We start from the raw sequence: 23,124 nt of genomic DNA on the forward strand, positions 1-23,124 counted from the left end.
ACAAAAAAAAAAAAAAAAAAAAGAAAAGTGGTGATTGTCACCCTGAGACAAGGGCACAGCAACCAACCATCCCGTACAAGACGGGTTGGAACCCAGAAGACATATTCAATGGTCCACCGAGCCCAGACAGGGGTTTCCAGGGCCTGTAGGGGTAACAACTACGGGAAGCCCAGGCAAGGTGTTGCTAACTGGTTAAGAAACCCAAAAATAACAAGGGGATAGAGGACAACACTGAAAACCCTTGCGACGTGTACAATCACGGAGGCCTAGCAGAGGGCCACCAAACACTACCAGTGGAACTATAGCCACACTAGGCAGACCCCCACAAGGCAAATGAAATAAAAACAAAAGAAAACCCCCACAAAAGTACACTGTCTCCAGAGGCAACAGGAACCGGTCGCCGCTTAGGTGGCAGGACGCGCAACACCTTGACGCCCTAACCAGCACAATACCAGTCCCTACCCAGGGCCAAACAAGGGCCCCAAGCCCCAGCTGACCCCAAGGGCGAGGCAAATACCGAGCAGCTAGAACCTCTACGGGAATGGTTCCCAAATGCTCCAGGGAAGATAACCCTGTCACTCAGGGGCAGTACTCACAGGGCACTTAGGGAAGGAAACCCCTAAGTGCATGCAGCCCAGGCACTGATGAGGTACTCCTGGCTACCACACAACACACACAGACAGCAGAGAATGCCACACGAGGCAAACACCGCCCAGGAATTTGAGGCCAGAGAAGCGTCTATCCCGGTTGACATTAGCTTACAAACTGATGCTAGGCAGCCGGCGCGGTGAGGTCCAGGGCTCCCCCTTCCCCCCTCTCGGGGCGGGGAGGGCTGTGCGGACGATTGGCGCGGCAGTAAAGTGTGATGTTTGCTTGTTTTTTCGCTGTTCTCTGAGTGTCTTGGCCTCTGGGGTCGTGGACGTGTTTTGGTTGTCCGCGTTCCCTTTCTTCCCTCGTTCCTGTTCGGGGGTTCTGGTCTGCAGGGTCTTTGTTTTGTCTGTGGTCTTGGTTTTTTAGGTTAGGGCGCGTGGTGTCCGCCGCCCGGATCCTTCCCTATTTCCTTATCTGTGGTGAGGTAGCTCCGGGGAGCCGACGGGGCTCCCCCCCCAGAAAACCAGCGTTGATTATAATGAAACGCCATTTTCTGGGTGAGTCCCGGAGGCTCCCTGGCATCCCTCCCTCCCTCCCTCTGATCGGCTGTGTTTTTTGCGTATTTTGATATCCAGCCTAAAAACTGCCAGTTGGATCGCTGGGTCTGGGGCTCCCCTTTCCCCCTCCCGGTGAGGGGGGGGGGTTGCGCATATGGTGGCGCGGCAACGTGATGACGTCATGCTAGTTTGATAATTTTGTTTGGGGAGTTCTGTCCACTCGTTCGGCTTTTGGTAGCAATATTTTCACCAGAATAGGGGTTTGTTTTGGGCGCCTACCTTTCTGGGTGCCTATCCCGGTCGATGGCAGACATAGAATGTACCCAACCACAGGGGGGTTTCTATAGGCCATTGCTCCTCGTGCCTCTCTGTGGGGGCCAGGTTCTGGCTTGTGGTCCCTGGTAGGCAAGAACTCCAAGCACTTTGACTGATGCTAGAAAGTTATACATATCCATTGAGCTTGGATAGCTGCGGGAAGCCTCCGGGACTCACCCAGAAAATGGCATTTCATTACATTCAACACTTTTTTTTTTATAAACATTTACAATTATCTTTGAATTCAGACTGATCCAGGTGCCCAGTCAACATGGTTACGTGCCATCCCAGGCTGCTGGCTACCCTTCCACTGGCCTCGTCTTGATAAGGATCAACTTCTCTGTATATGCCTTCGCGACATTCCCGGATGTTATTGGTCTGGCGGCTTTTTCATTGAGAAAATTGATTCTTTCTACCTCAACATCAGGTTCGTTTTATTTGTTCTACTGTAACAGTTTTGATTGTGAATTTCCTCTTATTAACTTCTAGGTGTACCGAGTCTCATTATCTCAGATGAAACTGTGAGTGATGATTAATATTTTGTTCTGCATTTTTATTAACACTTTCGCGCTCCCTGGGAATAGGCTGACGGTAAGCCCTAAGTGGGCCGTTCGTGTCGGCGTACTGCGCGTCAGCACTAAAATGTTTATAATCTTTTCGGGGTGGGGAGCTTAATTTTGGCGGCATGTATTTAAATTTGGTATCATTGTGTTCGCGAGAGAATGCTCTAGAGGAATATATATATAAAATGTCACCAAAGACAACATGAGAACCACACCGAATAACAAACTGTGGCGGTCGTTAGCTGTGAGCGTAAAACCGGGCATCAATGTTTACGATGTTTTTATGTTTGCGAACCCCAGAATTATTATTCGTGGTTTATTTTGGTATCATTGTGACCGCAATAAAATTCCCTACACGGACATATAAATATACACAATAAATAATGGTGTCGCCCCACCCACAGGAATGTGGGAAGTTGGCTTAGGGTTACCCGCCGGAGCGCGCCCAGCTGCACATGCGCTCAACCACAACTGAAAAGTTTATACTCTCCTCATGTCTGTGACCCTCATTTTCGATGTACGTGTTTTTTTTTGGTATCACTGTGTAGCTAATGAAATGTACTATAAGAACATATGTATAACATTTCACCAAAGCTAACATTAGGCGACCAGCAACCAAAGAACTGCGTGCTTTGTTTCGCGCTCACGCTAAACTCCGCTAAACTCTCCCTATATGTTGCTACTCTGATTGTGTTTATCAAGTCAAAACTTGTTGCATATGGTTTTGTTTGGTATCACGGTGATCGCAATAAAATTGCCTACACAGACATATGCATAAAAGTGGGTTACACGTGCGCGCCTCACCCCCAAACACCCCCAAACACGTCGATGCCTCACCCGCCCAAACACCCGTTTCCACGCCCGGTACACCCAATACACCCGACAAACAAAAATATTGTTCCAATGGAAGTTTTTGTGCTACATTGTTCATTTTGGTGTCAAAATACTCGCAAGAAGATGCACTATGTAGACATACCAATCTGAGCACTAAGAACTGGAATATATATAGAGCTACCCACAGCAAAGTATGAAGAAGTAATAACCTCAAAATGTGTAATATAAATTATGTGTACTTACCCACGATGTGATGAAGGAAGGTCAACAAGTTGAGCATTTGATTATCCACTCCACCGGCTTCAGGAAAATGTCCCTGAAGTTGCTCAACAGATGTTACGTTAGGTGGAGTGGAAGCTTGCAGAGGAGTTATTTCTTTGCTTTCCAAAATATCCTCTTGCGGTGATATTTTGAGTAGCATGGTGTGGCACATAGAGCAACTCCACATGTCCTGCACTGATACATACAGTCTTTTCTAATTCCCGACTTGATACAAACTCGGCACCGTTTCCGTTTAGCAATTTTCACTAATGCATGAGTCAACTTCCTGTTTAGCCTGTCCTCTGAATCAACAATGCGGGGGTTTTTCACAGGTGGAGGAGTAGCTTCAGCTTGAGGTGCAGGCGTTTCAGTTTCAGGTTCAGTGTCTGATGAGGATGAGGCATGTGGTTGGCGTGGAAGACGATGAAATAAAGGACGCCTCGCTCCAGATGGGCCAGGTGTTGCCAAATCATGAGAAGGATCCTGGTAATCATCAGCATGTGGGAGAGGGCTTTCAGTAGCAGGCCACTCATCCATGTCCCACCCCAACAGGGCCCATATTGCTACTTCATGAAACTGGAGTAGGGTCAGTTTCTTGGCATCAGTTGTGTACATCTTGTACAACACATAGGCATTGTGTAAAGCCATCTGAAGGAAGTAAAATGTGATCTTCTTAGTCCACTTATGCGACTTCCTGGTGAACCTGTAATATTTGACCATTTGGTCGAAGTGATCAACTCCCTTCATGTTGTTGTTGTAGTCGCAAATGGCTGTTGGTTTGTTTACAGTTACAATCTGAACAGATGATGTTCCGTCACGTTTCTTCACTCTCTTCCTTCTCTGTACTTCCTGTGTGTCAGCATTATGGCAGTTTGTGATCACTGACACCACTCTCTTGTCTTTCCAAAGGATAACAAAAGTGTTATCCTTGCGCCTGAAAATAGTCTGATCAACAGCGAATTTACCTTTGGCAAGTTTTTGCAGCTCTTTAGGGGCACCACGCTGCAATCTGAGTGTTCCACAAGTGTACACCCCATTTTCCCTTAGCAATTCTGTGAGATGGACAGAGTTATAATAATTGTCCATATAAAGATGATAACCTTTGTTCAACAAGGGTCGCATAAGGCCCATCACTGTCTCAACTGTTGTCTTGCCCACTCCAGAATAAACCTCGAAATCAATAATATAACCAGTCCCTGCCTCAGCAAGCATGTACAACTTTACCCCATACTTATCAGGCTTATTGGGGTTGTAAACCTTGAAGGATAGACGACCACGCCACGACATTGTACCTTCATCCAAACTGAGTGCTTGATTGGGGACGTAGTAAGAGCCAAATTTGTTGGTCAAATAGGTAATGATGGTGCTGAGTTTTATCATGCGGTTCTTGTTGTTGGGTGGAATTGCAAACTGGTTATAAGTATGAAAAAACTGGGCAATATGTTGGAATCGTTTTGCAGTCATGAACACATTGAAGGTCCTCATATGCCACAACCGGCTTGTTTGCCAGTACATGCGCATTGTTGGGAGTCGTGCAATACCCATCAAGATTGATAAAGCCAAATACCTTGCCATTTCCTTCGCAGATACCTCCTTCCACAACCTCATAGTGCGCCTGGAAGCATTCTGAATAAACTGCCTGGCATACCTGTTAGTTTCCACTGTGATGAACTCAATTAGGGCACGGGTCAGAAATAATTGAATAAATTGCAGGGGGGTAATTGGCACTGGGACAGTTATGCCTGGTGTGGCACTGAAACTGCCTACAATAGGTGGTGTATTGTCAGTTGACCAGGCAGCATCGGGATTAGGCTGTTGAAGACGTCCTGCACGCCTCCTTACAGGTGCCTTGGGGCGGCCCACATCCGCTGACTCATCCTCAATCCCCTCGCTACTCTCCTCACTCGATGATGAATCAAACTCATCAGACGACGCTGTCCCCTCATTATCACTACTGAAATCACTCTGACGCTCTTCCCCTTCAGCATCTGCCTCCACATCTGACAAACGATCCAACAAATCAGGAATTTTACTAGGGGTAAGCTTCACATTGCTGAACCTTTTGTACAGCTCACTCAACTTATCTTCCTTGGTCGTTTCACTATCCTTCTTGGGGGTAGAGGTGCTCTGTCCTTTACCACGATCCATGTTTGCAAGTAATAATGCGTTGTAAGGAGACAGGAACGAATAAACACTGCTACACAGGGCAGAGAGTGGCACAGGTTCTGGACGCGGGAGCGCGGTAGTCCGGTCACGAGAGACGTAAACAAAGGACTAGGCCGACCGCATGGCGTGACCCAGAATCCCATGCGGCCTACGGAGGATTGTGGGAAAACAATGGCGCTCATTTCAAAAAAAAAAAATTGAAGATCGCATAGAAACTTTTTTTTTTACAAATTTTTATATCGAGTGACGCAAAAATGCGTCACTGGAACACATTCAGTAGAAAAAAGAGTGACGACTTATTAAGTCTGTGGAACGCGAAAGTGTTAATACAGTATAGGTAATTGCTCTTCCTTTTATGTACTTTTTCTTGATTTTGCTGTCCTAATCCATTTGTGCCATGCTCTTAATTCCTAATTCTAATACACCAGATTCACTTGCCTGTGTAGCACAGTTCCCATATTTTCACCAAGGAAATGTGTGTGCGCTCCTAACCATTTTGTTCTTGGTTGAGGTAAGAGCTGACTGATTTTCACTCAGCAGCAAATGTGTGACCATTATTATTCCATTTATCACATACCTAGGCCAAGGAAGTATTTATTTAGAAATGTTGGAATTCAAATTTAAATTTAAATAAGTTTATTAAGGTATAAATACACTCAAAGGGGTTAGTAGCTCAAGCTATACCCACCCCGTTCAGTACAACGTGTTCATGTCTATATAGACACACAACAAAAACAATTAGCATATTACCGAACATTCTGAGTGATAAACATATGCATTTCTTTACACATTTTGTTACATGACAGTTGAGAGGTGGGACCAAAGAGCCAGAGCTCAACACCCACAAGCACAATTATGTGAGTACAATTAGGTGAGTACATGCAGTATGGTACCCGATGTACAGGCATACCTCAGAATAAGAGTTTAATCCGTTCCTGGAGACGCCTCGCCTTCCGAAAACTCGCATTCCGAAGTTAATTTCCCCATAAGAAATAAAGGGAAATGAATTAATCCGTTCCTGACTACCCCAAAAACCCCACATCAAACTAAATTTTTATACCTAATTTACCTAATTCATCTAAATAAACCTACAAAACTGTGTTCCAGTTATTACTTACCTTGCTGTCGAGTGCTGTAGGCGTATGGAAGATGGTGAGGAGGGGGGAGGAGGAGAGGAGTTACTGTTTGGAAGGGGAGTCCCCTTCCATAATCACATCACATAACCCCATGCCTTGTAACACTATGGATACCACTTCTCTTTCTAAATTTTTCAAACCAGCCCCTGCTTGCCTTAAACTCTTTCTTATCTGCATCACTCGTTGCAGGGGTATTCTTTAGAAGGTCTTCGTGCAACACCCTGGCTTTCTCACAAATAATGGCCTCCGAAACACTATCACCCCTCAACTCCTTGTCGTGTATCCAAATTAATAACAACTTTTCCACTTCTTCAAGTATTTGTGGTCTTTGTGCCGTTAATGTTCTTACTCCTTTTGCCACTTTAGCACCCATAATCTTATTTTTCTTCTTAAGTATAGTGCATATTGTTGATGTGGCTTTGTTGTACTGCCTACAAAGTTCAACAACACGTGTACCGTTCTCATGCTTCCGAATGATCTCTTGTTTCTCCTCTATTGTCATCCTCACATGAGCTTTCTGGCCTTTATTCTTACCACTGGCTTTCTTGGGACCCACGGTGAGATATATAATAACAAATTGTATAGACAAATCACCAAAAATCCAACAAAACACTGAAAATCCGCGAGAAGAATTGATGTGGGGGTAGTCACTGAGCGCGAGACAATAATAAACTGAGGGGCGGGGGGGCGGAGGGGCGACGAACGCGCTAGGTCGGCTGTACGCGTATCAACAAACTCGCGTCCAAACTCGCCTCCCGAAGTAACCCTCGCCTTCTGAGACAAATTTTTGGAGTAAATACACCTCGCCTTCCGAAAACCTCGCATACAGGGACAATCGCATTCCGAGGTACCACTGTACACACAAATAATTTTATGACTAGGTACACAGACAATTTGCAATATACATTCAGACAATTCAACAAAAGGTTACAATCTTCATGCAAAATTCTTATATCTCGCCAGAATATCATCAATCTTTCCATTGTGACACATCCAGGCTATTTGTTCTTGAACAATACAATGAAGGAATTGCATCATAAGTGTTAAAACAACAAAAGAAATCCAGTTTAAATAAATACTAAAGGTTGTTTACCTTCATTCTTAATTACATTATTTTACCATTTAGAAATATATATTACTCTCCTTTCTACTACACAGTATATTGCACTGTTAAATAAACATATCCACAAAGGGCCATGATGAGGACTCGAACCTACATCTGGGATGATCCCAGACGTGCCTTAGTCGATTGTGCTACGACATGGTAAAAAAATTGCAACTGGGAGTGCTACTGCCCTCACACGGTCCCGCAGTTTCTCCGAGACACAAAGTAGGTTTTTACACAATTTCCCCATGCACCCGGGCCTGTCAACAAGTTGTTCTACCTCTTCGCTCATGCTTCAAGATACACAGAAATCACAATAGCGTGATAGATCAAATGAACAAATCCACAAGGCATATTGAAGTAAGGGCGAAGAGGTAGAACAGCTTGTTGACTGAGCCCGGGTGCATGGGGGAATTGTGTAAGACCCCGGAATTGTGTCTTGGAGAGACTGCAGAATCAATGTTAGGGCAGTAGCACTCCCAGTTGCAATTCTTTTACCATGTCGTGGCGCAATCGACTCAGGCGTAAATGGGATCATCCCAGACATAGGTTCGAACCCTCATCATGGCCCTTGTGGATTTGTTCATTTGATGTATCACGCTATTGTGATTCTGTGTATATTGAAGTAAGGGCGAAGAGGTAGAACAGCTTATTGACAGAGCCCGGGTGTATGGGGAAATTGTGTAAAAACCTTGGTTTGTATCTCGGAGAGACTGACTTGGAGTACTACTGTCCTCACACAATCCTCGTGAGGGCAGTAGTACTCCTGGTTGCAATTCTTTTACCATGTCGTAGTGCAATCGACTAAGGTGCGTTTGAGATCATCCCGGACGTAGGTTCAAACCCTCATCATGGCCATTGTGAATTTGTTCATTTGATGTATCACGCTATTATGATTTGTGTATATTGTACTATTGTTCTAAAAACAGCCACTCATTCATTTGCTAATAGCCATTCTTAAATTTGTATACTTGGTCAAAATACAGTAGGTGTATATAAACATATTATTGAAGAAATGGAAAAGTATTTATATATTGTTGAAATTATTATTTTAAATCATTATGTAATGAATAATAACCACTTAACAGAGACAACAGTGGGCATTGCTTCTTCATGCGTGTAGAAGTTATCATAAACGAGGCAACATACTTCATTGTTTTTACTGATGCTGACACTCTTCCACCTCCTTTCCGCATTGACAATTTCTCGGAGGTTACGATAACTTACTATCAGGTAAGAAAATGCATTTATTTAGCATTTTGCCAGTAATTTGGCATTGTAATATTTTGTAATTATTCAGAATTTACATGTTTATTGACAAAAACTGTACCCAGATATCAGGCATTCAGGACCTGTGTAATTAAGTGATGTTAGGTAAATGAAAATGCAGTGGAATGTTATTGGAACACAGATTTGTTTCATACCCTCCCAGTTCATCCAATTGCTTTTCTTCACCATTATTTATATTGATGCAAATAATAGAACATATTTTTGCATATATTGTTAACAAATAAATGGAAAAAGAATTGCCACAGACACTGGTTTTGTTCCTTGGCTGTACTGTGCAAGTACAGCATGTTCCCACAAACTTTAATACAAAATAAATCCCAGTTCTTCAGGGTATCTGTCCTAGAGGCATGACCTGCACATGTACTGTATTCCAAAAGTTGAAATGGTTGAAAAGTTTATTTATTTATATATATATATATATATATATATATATATATATATATATATATATATATATATATATATATATATATATATATATATATATATATATAATATAAAAAAATAAATAAATAAATAAATAATTGATGTGCTAGCCTATGAGCACTTTTCAGTTAATGTTTGTCATAAGTGCCATTGACCGGAGAAGGACCCAGAAAGGTAGGTGAATCAAAACAGACCACTGTCTAGTTAACCTGTGCAATCTACATCCCTAAAGATCAAAATAACCCCCCTAGAAAGAAACCAAATTAGCAACCCTTCATGTGACTAGCATTTCCGCTCAATACCACTACCCCCCCCCCCCCCCCCACCATTGGGGGCAAAGGGGAAGCCGGCAGCCCACCACTCCAGTTCTTGAATTCATGTGCTGGTAGTCAGATCAGTCACCTCTGGCCTCAAGTTCCTGTTCTGTATTTTTGCCCTGTGTGGTTGTTCCAGCTGTGTGTTGGTGTGGTGGTGGCCACCACACCAACACACAGCTCAGGAGCAGCATGTACCTATGATGACCTTCCCTAGGTGCTTTGTGAGTACTGCCCTTGTGTGTCAAGGTTATCTTCCCAGGGGCATTCGGGAATCACTCCCAGTTTGAGGACTTCATCGCTTGATGATGTCTTCGCACTTGGGGTGACATACAGTCTTATTACAGTTGTAATGGCGACTTGTTTGTGAAGTATGATTCAGTAGAGACCTTGAAGATGGGAATTAAGGATTGTTTGAATGTGAGAAAGTGGAGGTGTGTGTGTGTGTGTGTGTGTGTGTGTGTGTGTGTGTGTGTGTGTGTGTGTGTGTGTGTGTGTGTGTGTGTGTGTGTGTGTGTGTTTGTGTGTGTGAGTAATTACCCAAGTGTAATTACCGAAGTGGAGTGACAGGATGAAAGCTACGCTCGTGGTGTCTCGTCTCCCCAGCATTCTTTGTCATAGAACGCTTTGAAATTACTGACGGTTTTGGCCTCCACCACCTTCTCACCTAACTTGTTCTAACCGTCCACCACTCAGTTTATAAAAGTGAATTTTCTTATACATCTTTGGCAGCTTTGTTTTGTTAGTTTAAATCTATGACCTCTTGTTCTTGAAGTTCCGGGTCTCAGGAATTCTTCCCTATCAGTTTTATGGATTCCTCTTACTATTAACAGGAATCGATTCCTGTTATAATATCTTTTTCTTCTATCCTCTAGTTTTTGCATATTTAATGCCTCTAACCTCTCATCATAGCTCTTGCCTTTCAGTTCTTGGAGCCACTGGGATTCTGGGAGTTCTTCTACTCCCCCAAACCCGGCCCAAAGCCAGGCTTGACTTGGGAAAGTTTGGGTTGTAGACATTTACAATTATCGGTTTATCATCCTGATTCCATACCTGCAATGCCATTTTGTCAATTTCTCTAGGGTTATCAAATATTAACTCCCTTACCAACAGGTGTTCTTTCAACAGCATAGCTTAAGACTAGCACAGGAAGTGCTAGCCGCTTGAGGGGTTGCTCGTTTGGTTTCTTTCTAGGAAAGTTATTTTGATCTTTAGGGATGTAGTTTGCACAAAACTAGACAGTGGTATGTTTTGATTCACCTAACTTTCTGGGTCCATCCCCAGTCGATGGCAATTATGACATTAAATGTAAAGTGCTCATAGGCCATTGCTTCCTGCACCTCTCTGAGGGAACCAGGTTCTGACTCGTGGTTTTCAGTAGGCATGAGAACTCTTATGACTGATGACCCCAAACTAATATAGCACATATCAGTTCAGATAGCTTCAGGGAACCACCAGGGCTCCCTACAGAAATATAGACTGGAATAATCTCATTTAATAAAAGCCTCCGAGGCTCACCCAGAAAATGGCATTTCATTACATTCAATGTTGGTCTTTTTCACTTTACAGACAGGTACACAAGAGGAACGATTAAGAACTATAGTAAAGTCTAGATGTTGCGTAGCATATGCATGGGATGAAGTCACCTTGCCGCCCCACCTAACATGCATTGCTCCTGGAGGAACGTCAGCTACTTACAATATGAATGTTCTTGGCAAAGGAGCTACACTCACTTATGAAAATTTCATCTATATTGCCTTTGCCGGAACATTCCAAAAGTAAGTATTTATATACAATTCATTTTGGTGGCTTTTATTTGTATGGATAATATAAAGGATAGATTCTTATACGTTTTTGACAAATGCACTTCATTCTTGTGGTTGCTTGAGTGTTCCCCCACTCCTTTTCTATTTGCAAATAGTGCCTCACATTATTTTTAACAAAAATATTAATTTTTTATGCAGCATACTTTCCACAAAACCCTTTTAACTAACAGGAGTTTTTTATGTCTTTGGAAGAAGATTGCCATTACACATGTAAGTATTTACCAAGCGTTTTGGAATGCTGCCTCTCGCTCCTGCCTGTGTGCCTGCTGTATACTCATGGCTTATCACACATCCCATATGCTAGTCGCAAAACTTTGCAGAGATTTTGGTGATCTGAATATTAATCTTCTAAGTTAGTTTTTCGCTTTCTAGTTTTACTTTGTTTCTAAGATTTTAGTAAGTTTGTTTTGAAAGTGCATTGATCTTTGCTCTTTTGTTTTTTTAACTGAGCATTGTGTATGCTTTGAAACTGCTTTAACCTTTCCAAAGCACGGCACAGCTGGGAATGATCTCGCTTATTATCTGTACACTGTGCGGCACAGTTGGGGAAATTTTAAAATACCGCTTTAGATTTAAAATTCCTGCAGGTACACAGGGCTCACATCTACTTCCTTAAGCCTCAGTAAGCACACCCCATCTTGGGAAAAAAATCGTGGTCACTCGTGTGGGGCCCCACTGTGAGGGGCGTCAGTACTACTGAGAGGACAACCATGAGTAGCGCATGCTGCAGCAGTAGTTAATAGCTATGCCATGTACCTTGTGCCCACAGCATTACTTAATAATGTTGAAATAATAATTCACTGCGTCGGGGAACAGGAAGCCTGAGTGTATTCATACACTTTAGGCTTTTATCAAGGTCTCACTCCCCCCCCCCCCCGGCCCTAGATTGAATTACTGACCACCCCGTCAAGAATGCAACCCACAACAAGCTGACTGATTCCTGAGTACCTACTTGCTGCTTGGTGAACAGGTATTAGGTGAAAGGAAATGTGCCCGGCCATTTTTTGTCCAGCCTGGGATTTGAACCCGGAATTCTCGATTTTACGTCGAGGACGAACCTGACTGTGTTACTGGGACCCTAAATAAATAACTGCAATTAATTAACAATGATTGTCATATAAGAGCCTGATTCTGTTACAAACTATTTACAAGGTTCAGATATCAATTAACCCATTGTTCGTTATGATATTCAGAGCATGAGATAGATATCCACATCACTTGGCAACAGTTTGGTGCATCTACGCATCATGAAATGAGACCTCTTGTTTCTTCAGAAAGTAAACTTGTGGAAAATGATTCATATTGATGATTTAGTGAAAAGGATTCTGATAACAATAGAATAAAGTGTTATGGCTAAAGTTATAATTGTTTGTAGTATACTGGGAGGCATTTTGCTGTCAGGTTCTGTCAGCAATTGTGATGGTATGCTGTGCTTAGATTGCAAAATTATCGCACTCACCAGGCTGACTTAGTGGTTCATTATGGTGCATAAAAATGTAGTTATATATAACATTTGCATTCGGCGTAATAACAGCAAAACCCATACGTTCTATTTTTTAAAGAATATATTAATGTAAATGTATTAGTGCATACTTATGTCCTACACGTTCTGTGATATAAATAACATTAGTGACAGCCAATGAACAAATCCACAAGGGCCGTGACGAGTATTCGAACCTGCGTCCGGGAGCATCCCAGACACTGCCTTAATCGACTGAGCTACGATAGGGTAAAAGGGTTGAAACCAAAGTTCTACTGAACTTACTGGATCCCGTAGCCTCTCCGAGGCACAAACCAGGCTTTTGTGCCTCGGAGAGGCTACGGGATCCAGTAAGTTCAGTAGAACTTGATCCAGTAAGTTCAGTAGAATACCCAGAATAAGCCCAGAAGAGGATCAACAAGCCCTAGAAAAGACTGGAGGGAAGCCACACCGAAAGACGCCAGATGTTCCAATAATACGGGAAGTAGCGAAAAATGTTCCTGAACCTTCGAAAACACACAGAAGCAAGCACAAACCACGAAGGCTCATAAAAGCACAGTTGCATCCGAGACCAAAAGTCGTGCAGAACCCCAAAAAGAGGGGAACATGACAGGGAAGTCCCATCCCAAGAAAAAAGGGGGGTGACTAAACTGAAAAGAGCGCCCACCAATATGACGGAATCAATGGACTAAAGGAACAAGGAACCGAGCCCAGGGAGGGGCCGATGCCCAACAACTCGTACAAAGAGGGGGGAAGGAAAAACCCCACTCCCTGTAACCGCAAGCCCCGCTCAGAGGGTAGAACAACCCAGGCGGGGTCCAACAGGGCCTGGGGCCCCCCCCAAGTCAGCCCCTCCCCAGCCCCGGGAACCCACACGGCAGGCCCCAGGGCCGAGCCGTCCCCCCAAAGCCCCGACCACACAAGAAAAAACCAGGGCAGCCGCGAAAAGTATTAAGGAAGGAAGCCCACTGGCAGACTCATACAACATGGCTGGAGGAACAGGCTCAAATGCCTCTGTTGCTACCCTGGAAAGGGAATTTTCCCCGAGACCGCCCGAGTCTCAAAACCATTGAAGCCCCGCCCCAACCCCCAAACCCATAGACGGTAAGGACCCAGATGCAGGGAGGAAGGAGGGAGGGACAGACTAAACCGCAGCAGGGGAAAGACAAAGGGGCGTGGAAGGAAACTGAAGCAACCAACACCCCCCAAGCCTCGTCACACCAACCAAAACAAGGCAGCCTCGGGGCTTCTGGGGAGCAAACAACCTAGAGCGTCGCCAACAGCGAAACATGACGTGCAAAGCCCGTGCTGCCTGCACCCACATAGTCAGCATAAGACTGGGTAATGAAGCCAAAAACAAGCAACAAAACTCGCAGGGCTTCAGGTCGAAGGTGCCACCGACCCAACAGGCAGCAGACGGAGGCAAAACAGTGAGAGTCACCCTGAGACAAGGGGACAGAGCAAACCTCGAACTCGCACAAAGCAAGAGGGGGACTCCGGGGCCACATCCATCGGGCCCACACTTCCGCTAGGAGTTTCCCAGGGTCCTGAGCATTTACTATAAAAAGATTCGCGCTCGGGTAATCCCAGGCAGGGTACTGCTAACCGGCGCCTAAATTTACCAAACAGCCTTCTAATAACTGAACCCCCGGGACGTGTACTCTCACGAGGACCTAGCAGGGGGAAGCACCGGAAGAAGGAAGAGTACTCAGTACACAGTTAGAAATATTGTGGGAACAACCGGGAAGTTGGTTGAAACTTGTGTGGAAGTTGTGGGAACTTGGGAACATCTTTAAGATAAAATTAGATTTTTCTAAAAAGAAATGCAAAACCAACCGGGCTGTGGTGGGTATATGGACTTGCGGGCCGCTCCAAGCAACAACCTGGTGGACCGAGCTTTCACAAGTCAAGCCTGGCCTCAGGGCGGGCTTGGGGAGTAGAGGAACTCCCAGAACACCCATCAAGCAGGTACAGCAGATCCTTTTTACACAGTGTTCTTTATGTGGTCCTCAGGTATCAGTTTTCTGTCCAGAGCCATCCCTAGCTCTCTTTAATCAGTATTCTTTTAAGCATTTTTGCATTATTTGTAGGTTGTGTGTGGCCTATTCTCCTATTCCACATTTCATAATGTGATTTATTCACACTAAATTCCATTTTGCCAAGTGTTGCTTCATACACTTATTTTGTCATATCTTCTTGAAGGGCATGACACTCGTCTAAATTTGTTATCTTTCCTAGTAGCTTAGTGTCCTCAGCAAAGGTGTTCATATAATACTGTGTTCCTTCTGGGAGACAATGAACATTACTGGTGTATGAACTGAACATGTATATCTGTTGTTGTGCCTTTTCTATTGATTAGTAGAGCAGAAAAGGGTCCCGGCCCTGAAGTGTAAATAACTGGATCATCATTAGTCAACCATTCATAGTGAGCATTTAAATAAAAGTGCAAAACTAAGACAGAGTCAGTGGAAATTGTTGCCATTACATGGTGATGAAATGCACAATATGAATGAGGCAGAACAACCATGAAACATTATACAGTACTGGAGTTTGGTGAGGTATGTAATAGCGAAGTGAAATATTTCTGAAAGCTGCTACATCATAATCATTAGTACTTGATTTACAACTTATCATGAATGGGAAGGGCAGTAGGCTAGAGATGATAAGAAAGTATTATAGGAATGAAAGAGCAAGGATAGTCCAAAACACCTAAACTTCCATAATACTTGTCCCACATAGTAAAATCACTGGAAAATAACATTACCACACTAACCAAAATTCCTCATTAATTATGTAGACAAAGTATAACATTATCTGCATAAGTTTGCACAAACACAAAGATGGTGAAACTATAAAATGTTGATACAAAGTGAAATTTTTTTAGTATTAGTACCAGTAATATTAATTCCTGTGATTGCTCCTCTACCATATTATTCCTAAGGCAGTGTCTATCATTTCTAAGTTATATTAGATAATGTATCAACATGAAAGGAACCAAGTGTCTAATATATACTGTCAGTATTAGTTTTATAAAAAACTTTTGTGAAAAAGCTGCATGTAGTTCTTAACATTAAGTTACAATTTTAACTTTGCAGAACATGTGGAAGTAATGAGAGTCCAGACAACGGAGATGTGACATTTGACCCAACTACAGTAGAGTGCCAGCAGCTAGTCCTTGATGTTCCAGAGGGAACAAGGGTAAAATTGGCACGAAAGGAAATCGGAAGGCGATCACAGCTCTGGCGTATGACGTCAACAGGAATGTTACAACATGAAGGATCATCTCCCCCTCATGATCCCACAAGCAAGAAAGCTAGAAAATATAACAATGTTCTGGTAGGTGGTAGAAGCTCTTTTATATTCATATTATTTGTCATGCATAAGTGTTATGTACTTTCTCCATTTGTATTTTTTTTAACAGCTCACCTTTATCAATAGGAGGCATAGTGCATGTCAAAACTCCAGGTGACAGGGAAGCGCCCTGCTCCCTATGTTCGGTGCCCGAACCCAAGGAGTCTTCCTGCGGCTCTGCCTCTTTCATCAGATCGGTCTGGTCCAGTACATGGCTGGTTTGATCTTCTCCACTCTTGACGTGGGTTTATCACCACTTGTATGGTGATCAGGTGGCTTCGTTGATGATGTCCCACCTGCGAGTTTCGTTTAGATGGCAGTATGAAGTTTCCTGACAGTCCTTTTGACACTTTTTGTCACTTCGTAGGTTGTCTTCGATTTCTGATTAGGTTGCTTTGTCCTCTCTCTCTTGGTTGTTTCAGCACCATCATCTTATGCCGAATGCTGTCACCTCGTAACATGCAGTGCTGGTAGAACCACTTCAGCTTGCTTTCGGGGTGGATGTCGCTTCTGTTCCGTTCTGCAAGCTTTCTCGGGCGTTATTTCACCTCCGGCCTGCTCATGCATCGCCTGAGCCATTCTGGTCATTGAACCAGGTGCTTTCTTTTCTCTATTCTCCTCAGTTTGTGGTGGCCCCTTCGGTTCAAGACTGTTTTCCTAAGGCTCTTGTTGGCACTGGCCTCTGGGGGTCATGTTGGGGAACTTCAAGCTCTCCTCCGGTGCAGGGGCTTCTGCTTTTTCGGTCCTGGTGGTCATTTTGTTCGTTTGTAGCCATCTCCTTCTTTTCTGGTGAAGAATGAGTTTGCTGCTTTCTGGAGGGGTCCTTGGGTTGTTGATGCATGGTTTGTTCGGCCGGGGCTGCATAATGTTCTGTGTCCGTTGGCGTCTCTTAGCTTTTATTTGCGTGCCACAGCCTCTGTGGTAGGGGACGTGCTTTGGCTGGACACGGTTTCCCTTCTTCCCTGTTACAGGGTGCAGGTATCCCAGGTTGTCCGCAGGATTATTGGTCCAGCCAGCTTGCGGTCTATCCCCGTACCCACGACATTCGTAAGTTCGCGGCTTTAGTTGGTGTTTTTGGTAATATGTCTTGGGCTGCCATTCGGGCACGGGGCTTTTAGAGGTTGAACAGGGTCCTGGCCGCACGATACCTCGTTAATGTTCCTGGCCCTTCTCGGCTGTGTGTGTAGCCTTGGGTCGGTGGCTGCAGCCAGTTGTTTCGACTTCGAGTTGAGGAGTGAGCAGCGTCCATCTCCCTGGTAAGTTCCTCTGTTTTCCTCTGTGGTTAGTTAGCTCCGGGGAGCCAAAGGGGCTCCCCCCCCCCCCCCCCAGAAAACCAGCGTTGAATGTAATGAAGTGTCATTTTCTGGGCGAGACCTGGAGGCTCCTCGGCATCCCTCCCTTCCTTTGGTCAGCGTTTTTTTTTTTTTTTTTTTTTTTTTTTGACATCCAGCCTCAGAACTGATGGTGGATAGCCGGCGCGAGGGGTCTGGGGCTCCCCCTTTCCCCTCCCGGGGTGGGGGGAGCTAAGTAGACAGTGGCGCGGCGACGTGTGACGTCATGATCATTTGCTTGTTTCTTTTAGGGGAGTTCTATCCAGTTGATCGGCTTTTGGTAGCAATAATTTCACCAGAATAGGGGTTCGTTTTGGAATGCTTACCTTTCTGGGTGCCTGACCTGGTCGATGGCAGACATAGAATGCTTCCACCCACACGGGGGTTTCAATAGGCCATTGCTCCCCTTGCCTCTCTAGAGGGGGCCAGGTTCTGGCTCATGGTCCCTGGTAGGCCCACAGAACTCCATACACATGACTGATGCCAAAGTCTGACATTAGCATATCAGCCTAGTAAGATCCGGGGAGCCTCCGGGTCTCACCCAGAAAATGGCATTTCATTACATTCAACGCTGGTTTTTTATCAAATAAATGTTATCCATTAGTTACTTTGCCAAATACTGATAAAAGATTAGGGAGATAATAAATATTATCCCTGCAAACATACAACATAACAGTCCCTATTGTTACCTTGTTACAAAGTTGTTACATCTTGTTATAAAGTTTTTATGACATTTTAGAAGGTGTTACAACTTGTTTGAATGTTGCAGCAACATGTTGCAGTAGTTTCATCGTGTGTTTGGCTGGATGGTTTTGATTGTCTTAAATCACAATAGTTTATTATGTAATCATGTTTGACGTTCTGTATACTTCACCCTCATCTGTCACTTGAGCCAGTTAAGATTCATGGCCAGCAAAGACATGTATGCTTGATACAAGTCTTTGCCTGTTGCTTTTGTTAAAATCTAGTGTTATATCCAATGACCAGTGGGAACAATATGAAGTGATTGATTTTCTAAAATACTGTATAGAAATTTAAACGTTCTACTATACTGAATTGATATTGCGTTCCAGCCGTGTTGAATTGACATTGTGTTCCAACAGGTGTTGGATATAGCTGGTCCTGCACCTCAACCCACAGAATATACTCCACTGATGTTGAGAAAGCCAGATGATCGACGAAGACTAACACAAACATGGCGATTTACTGAAGATGGCCAACTATGCTGTGTCCATGTCAATATGTTTGTCCAGGCTAAAGATGGATTCCTAGGACTTGCTCCAGGTAAGATATTATGATGGAAATGATGCTTTTATATATGAATTAATGATACCTCCAACTTAACTACAGGCTGAAGCTTGTTTATCTGTTATGGTCCATACCAAAGGCTTCACAGTTGACTTTTCCTCAGACAGACTTCCACCGAAAGTCTGGATGCAATGACGGGATTCTTTTTCAACTGCTAGATTGTGATTGTCTACAAAGTCAAATAATGGTAGGCTTCTGGTGAAGCGAGTCCACATATTGTATGCGGTAGACTAGGATGTGGTGCTAGAAACATAAACAAATTAGGCGGTTGAGTATACTGTACTGTCTACTCTCGGTAATTCTGATCATATGGGTCCCGTCCCTCTAAGAGTTAGCCAGACATCTGGATTAGCAGGAATTCTTATCTGGAATGTCCAAAAAGAAATGTACAATACTGTATTCACAATTTTTTGTGCCACAGCCAACATGAATCATATTTCCATGCATAATAAACAAATTCAAGAGAGATATGTTTGTAAAGGGATTTCACCACATAAGCATATTTCCCACACCCCAGCCTCAAAAACTCAAAGCTGCTTCTTTCAGAGAAAGAAGGACCAGGTGAATACTGAATATTTTTGTGAATGAAAACTGCTGCAACTGAAAATTAAAATGAACCATAGAATGTGGTTTTAAATATCCTCAGTAGTTTTCCTAAGGTTCCAACTGTTTCTTGTAATATTGTGTCCATCTATGAAAATCATTAAAAACATGATGGTGCCATAATAAGAAAGTTATCAGTCATTCCATAATACAGTGGAACCTTGGTGTATGAATTTAATCGATTCTAAAGAATGTAATGCAACCTGAATATTTGTACACCGAATCAAATTTTCCCAAAAGAAATAATGTAAATTGAATTAATTTGTTCCACACACCTAAAAATATTAACTTAAGCAATAAAAAAAAAGCACAAAAAGATGAAATTGTTCACTGAGAAATCAAGCATGATAATCACTAGGCAGGATATAAGTGTAAACTGATCTTACCGATTTGGACAAGTATGATTGAGTGATTAATACTCTGGATCGAAAGTTGTACACCAGAGCATATTTTCCAATTAAATTTTTGTCGTACATTTTGTCGTACTATTCAGGTGCAATCATGCACCGAGGTTCCACTGTATTTATTGCATACTATGGGCTAATTTCACTGAGTAAAATTGTTATTTCAACCTGTCATATGATGGGCAACATTCCCAATAGTCTGTAACTCTGATAGAATATCTTTAGAAAATCTGCACATCTCCCACTTCCATTTCTGGTGTACATAAATCTCCCTATATAATTTAGTAACTTGGTCAAAACCCCTGGGAAGACTGGGATATTAGCTATGGAGTTCAGACCTACCAGGAACCAGCGCCAGAACCTGGCCCCTTCAGAGAGGTTTCAGGGAGCAATGTCCCTGGAAAACCCCCCCTGTGGTTGGGGGGTTTTCTTATGTCATCGACCGGGGTTAGGCACCCAGAAAGGTAGGCATAACAAAACAAACCCCACATGGTAAGAAACTAAAACAAAAAAACAGAGGTAGAAACTCCCTACAATCCCAAGGAAACTGCTGTTAAAGTACAGGCAGAATCCGCATTGCATGTTAGGTTTAGGCCTGGTCGATGACCGGGCCGCGGGACGCTAAGCCTTGGAAGCACCTCAAGGTAGGTTACTGCAACACACTAGGTTGGTTTCCCTCCCGGTTGCCCCGCGACTGCCCCGCTTTGCTTTTGGGGACCTGGACCTGGTAGCGATAGTCGCTTCAAATTTTGTTCTCTCCGTGTTCCCTGGTCCTTTCCCTGTTGTTCATCCTCCACCTCCCCCATGTCCGGCTCCCAAACGTCTGAGGGTTTCGGATTCAGCACAGGGTTTAGTTGGTAATGAGACTTGGGCGGCTTCGGGGGCTGCCCCATTCAGGTCCCGAAATCATCTCAAGATAACTCAAGATAACTCTGGACCTCTTCTCGTTGACGTGGTATCAGCGTCTCAGTCTATTTGACGCCCCTCCCCAACTGCGAGGCGTTTGTGGTGGATGCCTTTCAGCAGGACTGGTCGAGGTGGGGGTTACCTGTACCTCTTTCCTACGGTTCAGCTGTTGCTTCGGGTTCTGGCTCGGTTGGAGACCTTCCCAGGGACAGTAGTTCCTGTAACCTACTGTCCCTGGGAACTACATCAGTGGGTAGATGTAGCAGGTGATGGCAGCGTCTCAGAGGTTTGCAGAGTAGCATAAAAGGGTACGGTGTCCTCGGGTCGTGATATCTAAATGATCGAACGTTTTAGATTTCGAGAAGTTGAACTAAAGGTTACTCCACAGAACTCTGGTATGTAGGATTACTTAATAACGACCAGCATTTAACCAGTATGTGAGGTTAAAGACTGGGCCCTGTTACATGGGTGCTGGACCTGGTAGATGGCAGACATAGACTGCTTCCAATTACATGGGGGTGTCTATTGGCCATTGCTCCTCGTGCCTCATCTGAGGGGAGCTAGGTTCTGGCTCGTGGTCCCCGGTAGGTTAGAACTCCATCGATTAACTGTTGCCACGGTCTAATATATACACATCAGCCTGGTATAACTCCGGGAAGGCTCTGGGTCTCACCCAAAAAATGGTGTTTATTACATTCAACTCTGTTTTTTAATTTTTTATTATTACAGGAACTCATTCTGGGGGCTCTTGGCAGTTGTGTATGTATCTGAAATGTGTAATAGTTGTAAATATCATTTACTAAATCCTAAAATTTATCAGTAGCAATTGATTAGCTAAAATGTTTCCCTATTAATGCCTGCTTGCTCAACATAGGTCTTAGATTGAAATTAAAAAACTAACATTTAACCTTGATATGAATACAGGAGTGCTTTATAGAGCTGGTTTCGATAATGGTTTCATCACGGACATAGTGGAGGCATTACATAGTTTTATGCTTGAAACCCAGAAAATGACAATAACTAAGAAAACCACCTGTAAGCACCTCTCAGTTCTATACACAAGTTCAAGAATCCTACATATATGTTCCAGTTGGACACACTCTGAGGATGAGTGAGGCAGCTTTGTGTGCCCCTTTATAATGTTGAGAACATTACCGTAAATAAGGGACGAGTTTCTGAATTAACTTTTAGTGTAAATAATACATTGGAACCCAAGTGATTTTCTGGGCAAACCCCTCAGTGGCTTTCCTGACTTATAATGTGGCTCTTACCAGTGAGACACAGGCAACACCAGGTATTCCAAAAGACTTTCATTGCCTATTAGGAACAAGGGCCTTTCCAGTCTGTCATTTACCACATTGTGAGACAGGAACCATTTGAGAATCAATTACCCTAAACTGTCCCTAAATGTAATGAAAGGTGGCCATAAGACCCTAAAACTCCCTCTGAAAACATGATTTATAAAGTGCCAAACTACTAAAACAAAATTGATAATTACTAAACAAGTAATAATAATAATTCCTCCCTAATTGAGACCTGACCCCAGAAAAAACAAAAGACATGTGCAGTATCAAAATTTAGGGTTCCTACAGCTGCATACCAGCCCAAAAGTAGTGGAAGCACTGCCAAAGCAAGTACAGTACTGATAGAAATAAAGGTTAAAAGGGTACTGAACCATTGTGCCACCCCTGACAATAGCAGGATAAGCTGGCATAAAGCAACCAAGGTAGAATAGCTTAGCCCTTGAGCTCACTATAAAGAGAGTGCAGTACAGGAGAACAAACACCAGAAAAGTTTTGAAAAACAGGCCCCCCCAAGGCATAATTCTTTCACCTCCATGCCTACATTCATCACATTAGCATATAGGCAAGATAAAAGCAGAAGCAACCAGAGGCAGGCAGCCCCTTCCAGTGACCCCCGCAGACAAATGGTGACACTGGAGAGAATATAAGCTAGTGCCTAGATAATGACAGAGGTACCTCGCCCTCAGATGGGCTCAAACCAACGTCAAATAATCCAGGTGAACAACACAGGTCAGAAGAAAAGGGAATCACATACAACTATGTAAACAGGAACTAGAGTAAACATCATCACCAAACCTTCATAAAGTCAAACAGGAACAAATAAATGATCTCAAATGATGCCACTACCAAACTGCTTCAGAGGAAGATGAAGGGCCAGCTAAGGGATCCGGTCTCGGGCAGAATCTCAACAATGAATCAGGAGTGAAGAATTGGGACCCCAACAATGGGACCATTACTTTTTCCAGGAAGGGGAAAATAAGCCTTTCAACCAAAAATAGGGGGAGTACACATTTTTAAGACAAAAATGACGATCCCAAGCAAATCCTGATATGG

At 43.5% G+C, this 23,124-nt stretch overlaps 1 protein-coding gene across 8 annotated transcripts in view; it reads left to right on the forward strand.

Moving 5' to 3' along the window:
- The window catches only part of Vps13D (vacuolar protein sorting 13D), a 249,867-nt gene that overhangs the window by 160,423 nt on the left and 66,320 nt on the right, over positions 1-23,124 (forward strand). For 6 of the 8 annotated variants that reach the window (XM_069324372.1, XM_069324377.1, XM_069324374.1 and 3 more), the window contains 6 exons: positions 1,712-1,890; positions 8,617-8,761; positions 11,128-11,336; positions 11,577-11,594; positions 15,960-16,200; positions 18,650-18,830. In XM_069324372.1, the coding sequence (XP_069180473.1) occupies positions 1,712-1,890; positions 8,617-8,761; positions 11,128-11,336; positions 11,577-11,594; positions 15,960-16,200; positions 18,650-18,830 (973 nt within the window). The remainder of the gene's footprint in view (positions 1-1,711; positions 1,891-8,616; positions 8,762-11,127; positions 11,337-11,576; positions 11,595-15,959; positions 16,201-18,649; positions 18,831-23,124) is intronic. The other 2 variants (XM_045763846.2, XM_045763861.2) reach the window with 1 other exon arrangement.

This window comes from Procambarus clarkii, chromosome 14 (assembly GCF_040958095.1).
Source record: "Procambarus clarkii isolate CNS0578487 chromosome 14, FALCON_Pclarkii_2.0, whole genome shotgun sequence".
Lineage (NCBI taxonomy): Eukaryota > Metazoa > Arthropoda > Malacostraca > Decapoda > Cambaridae > Procambarus > Procambarus clarkii.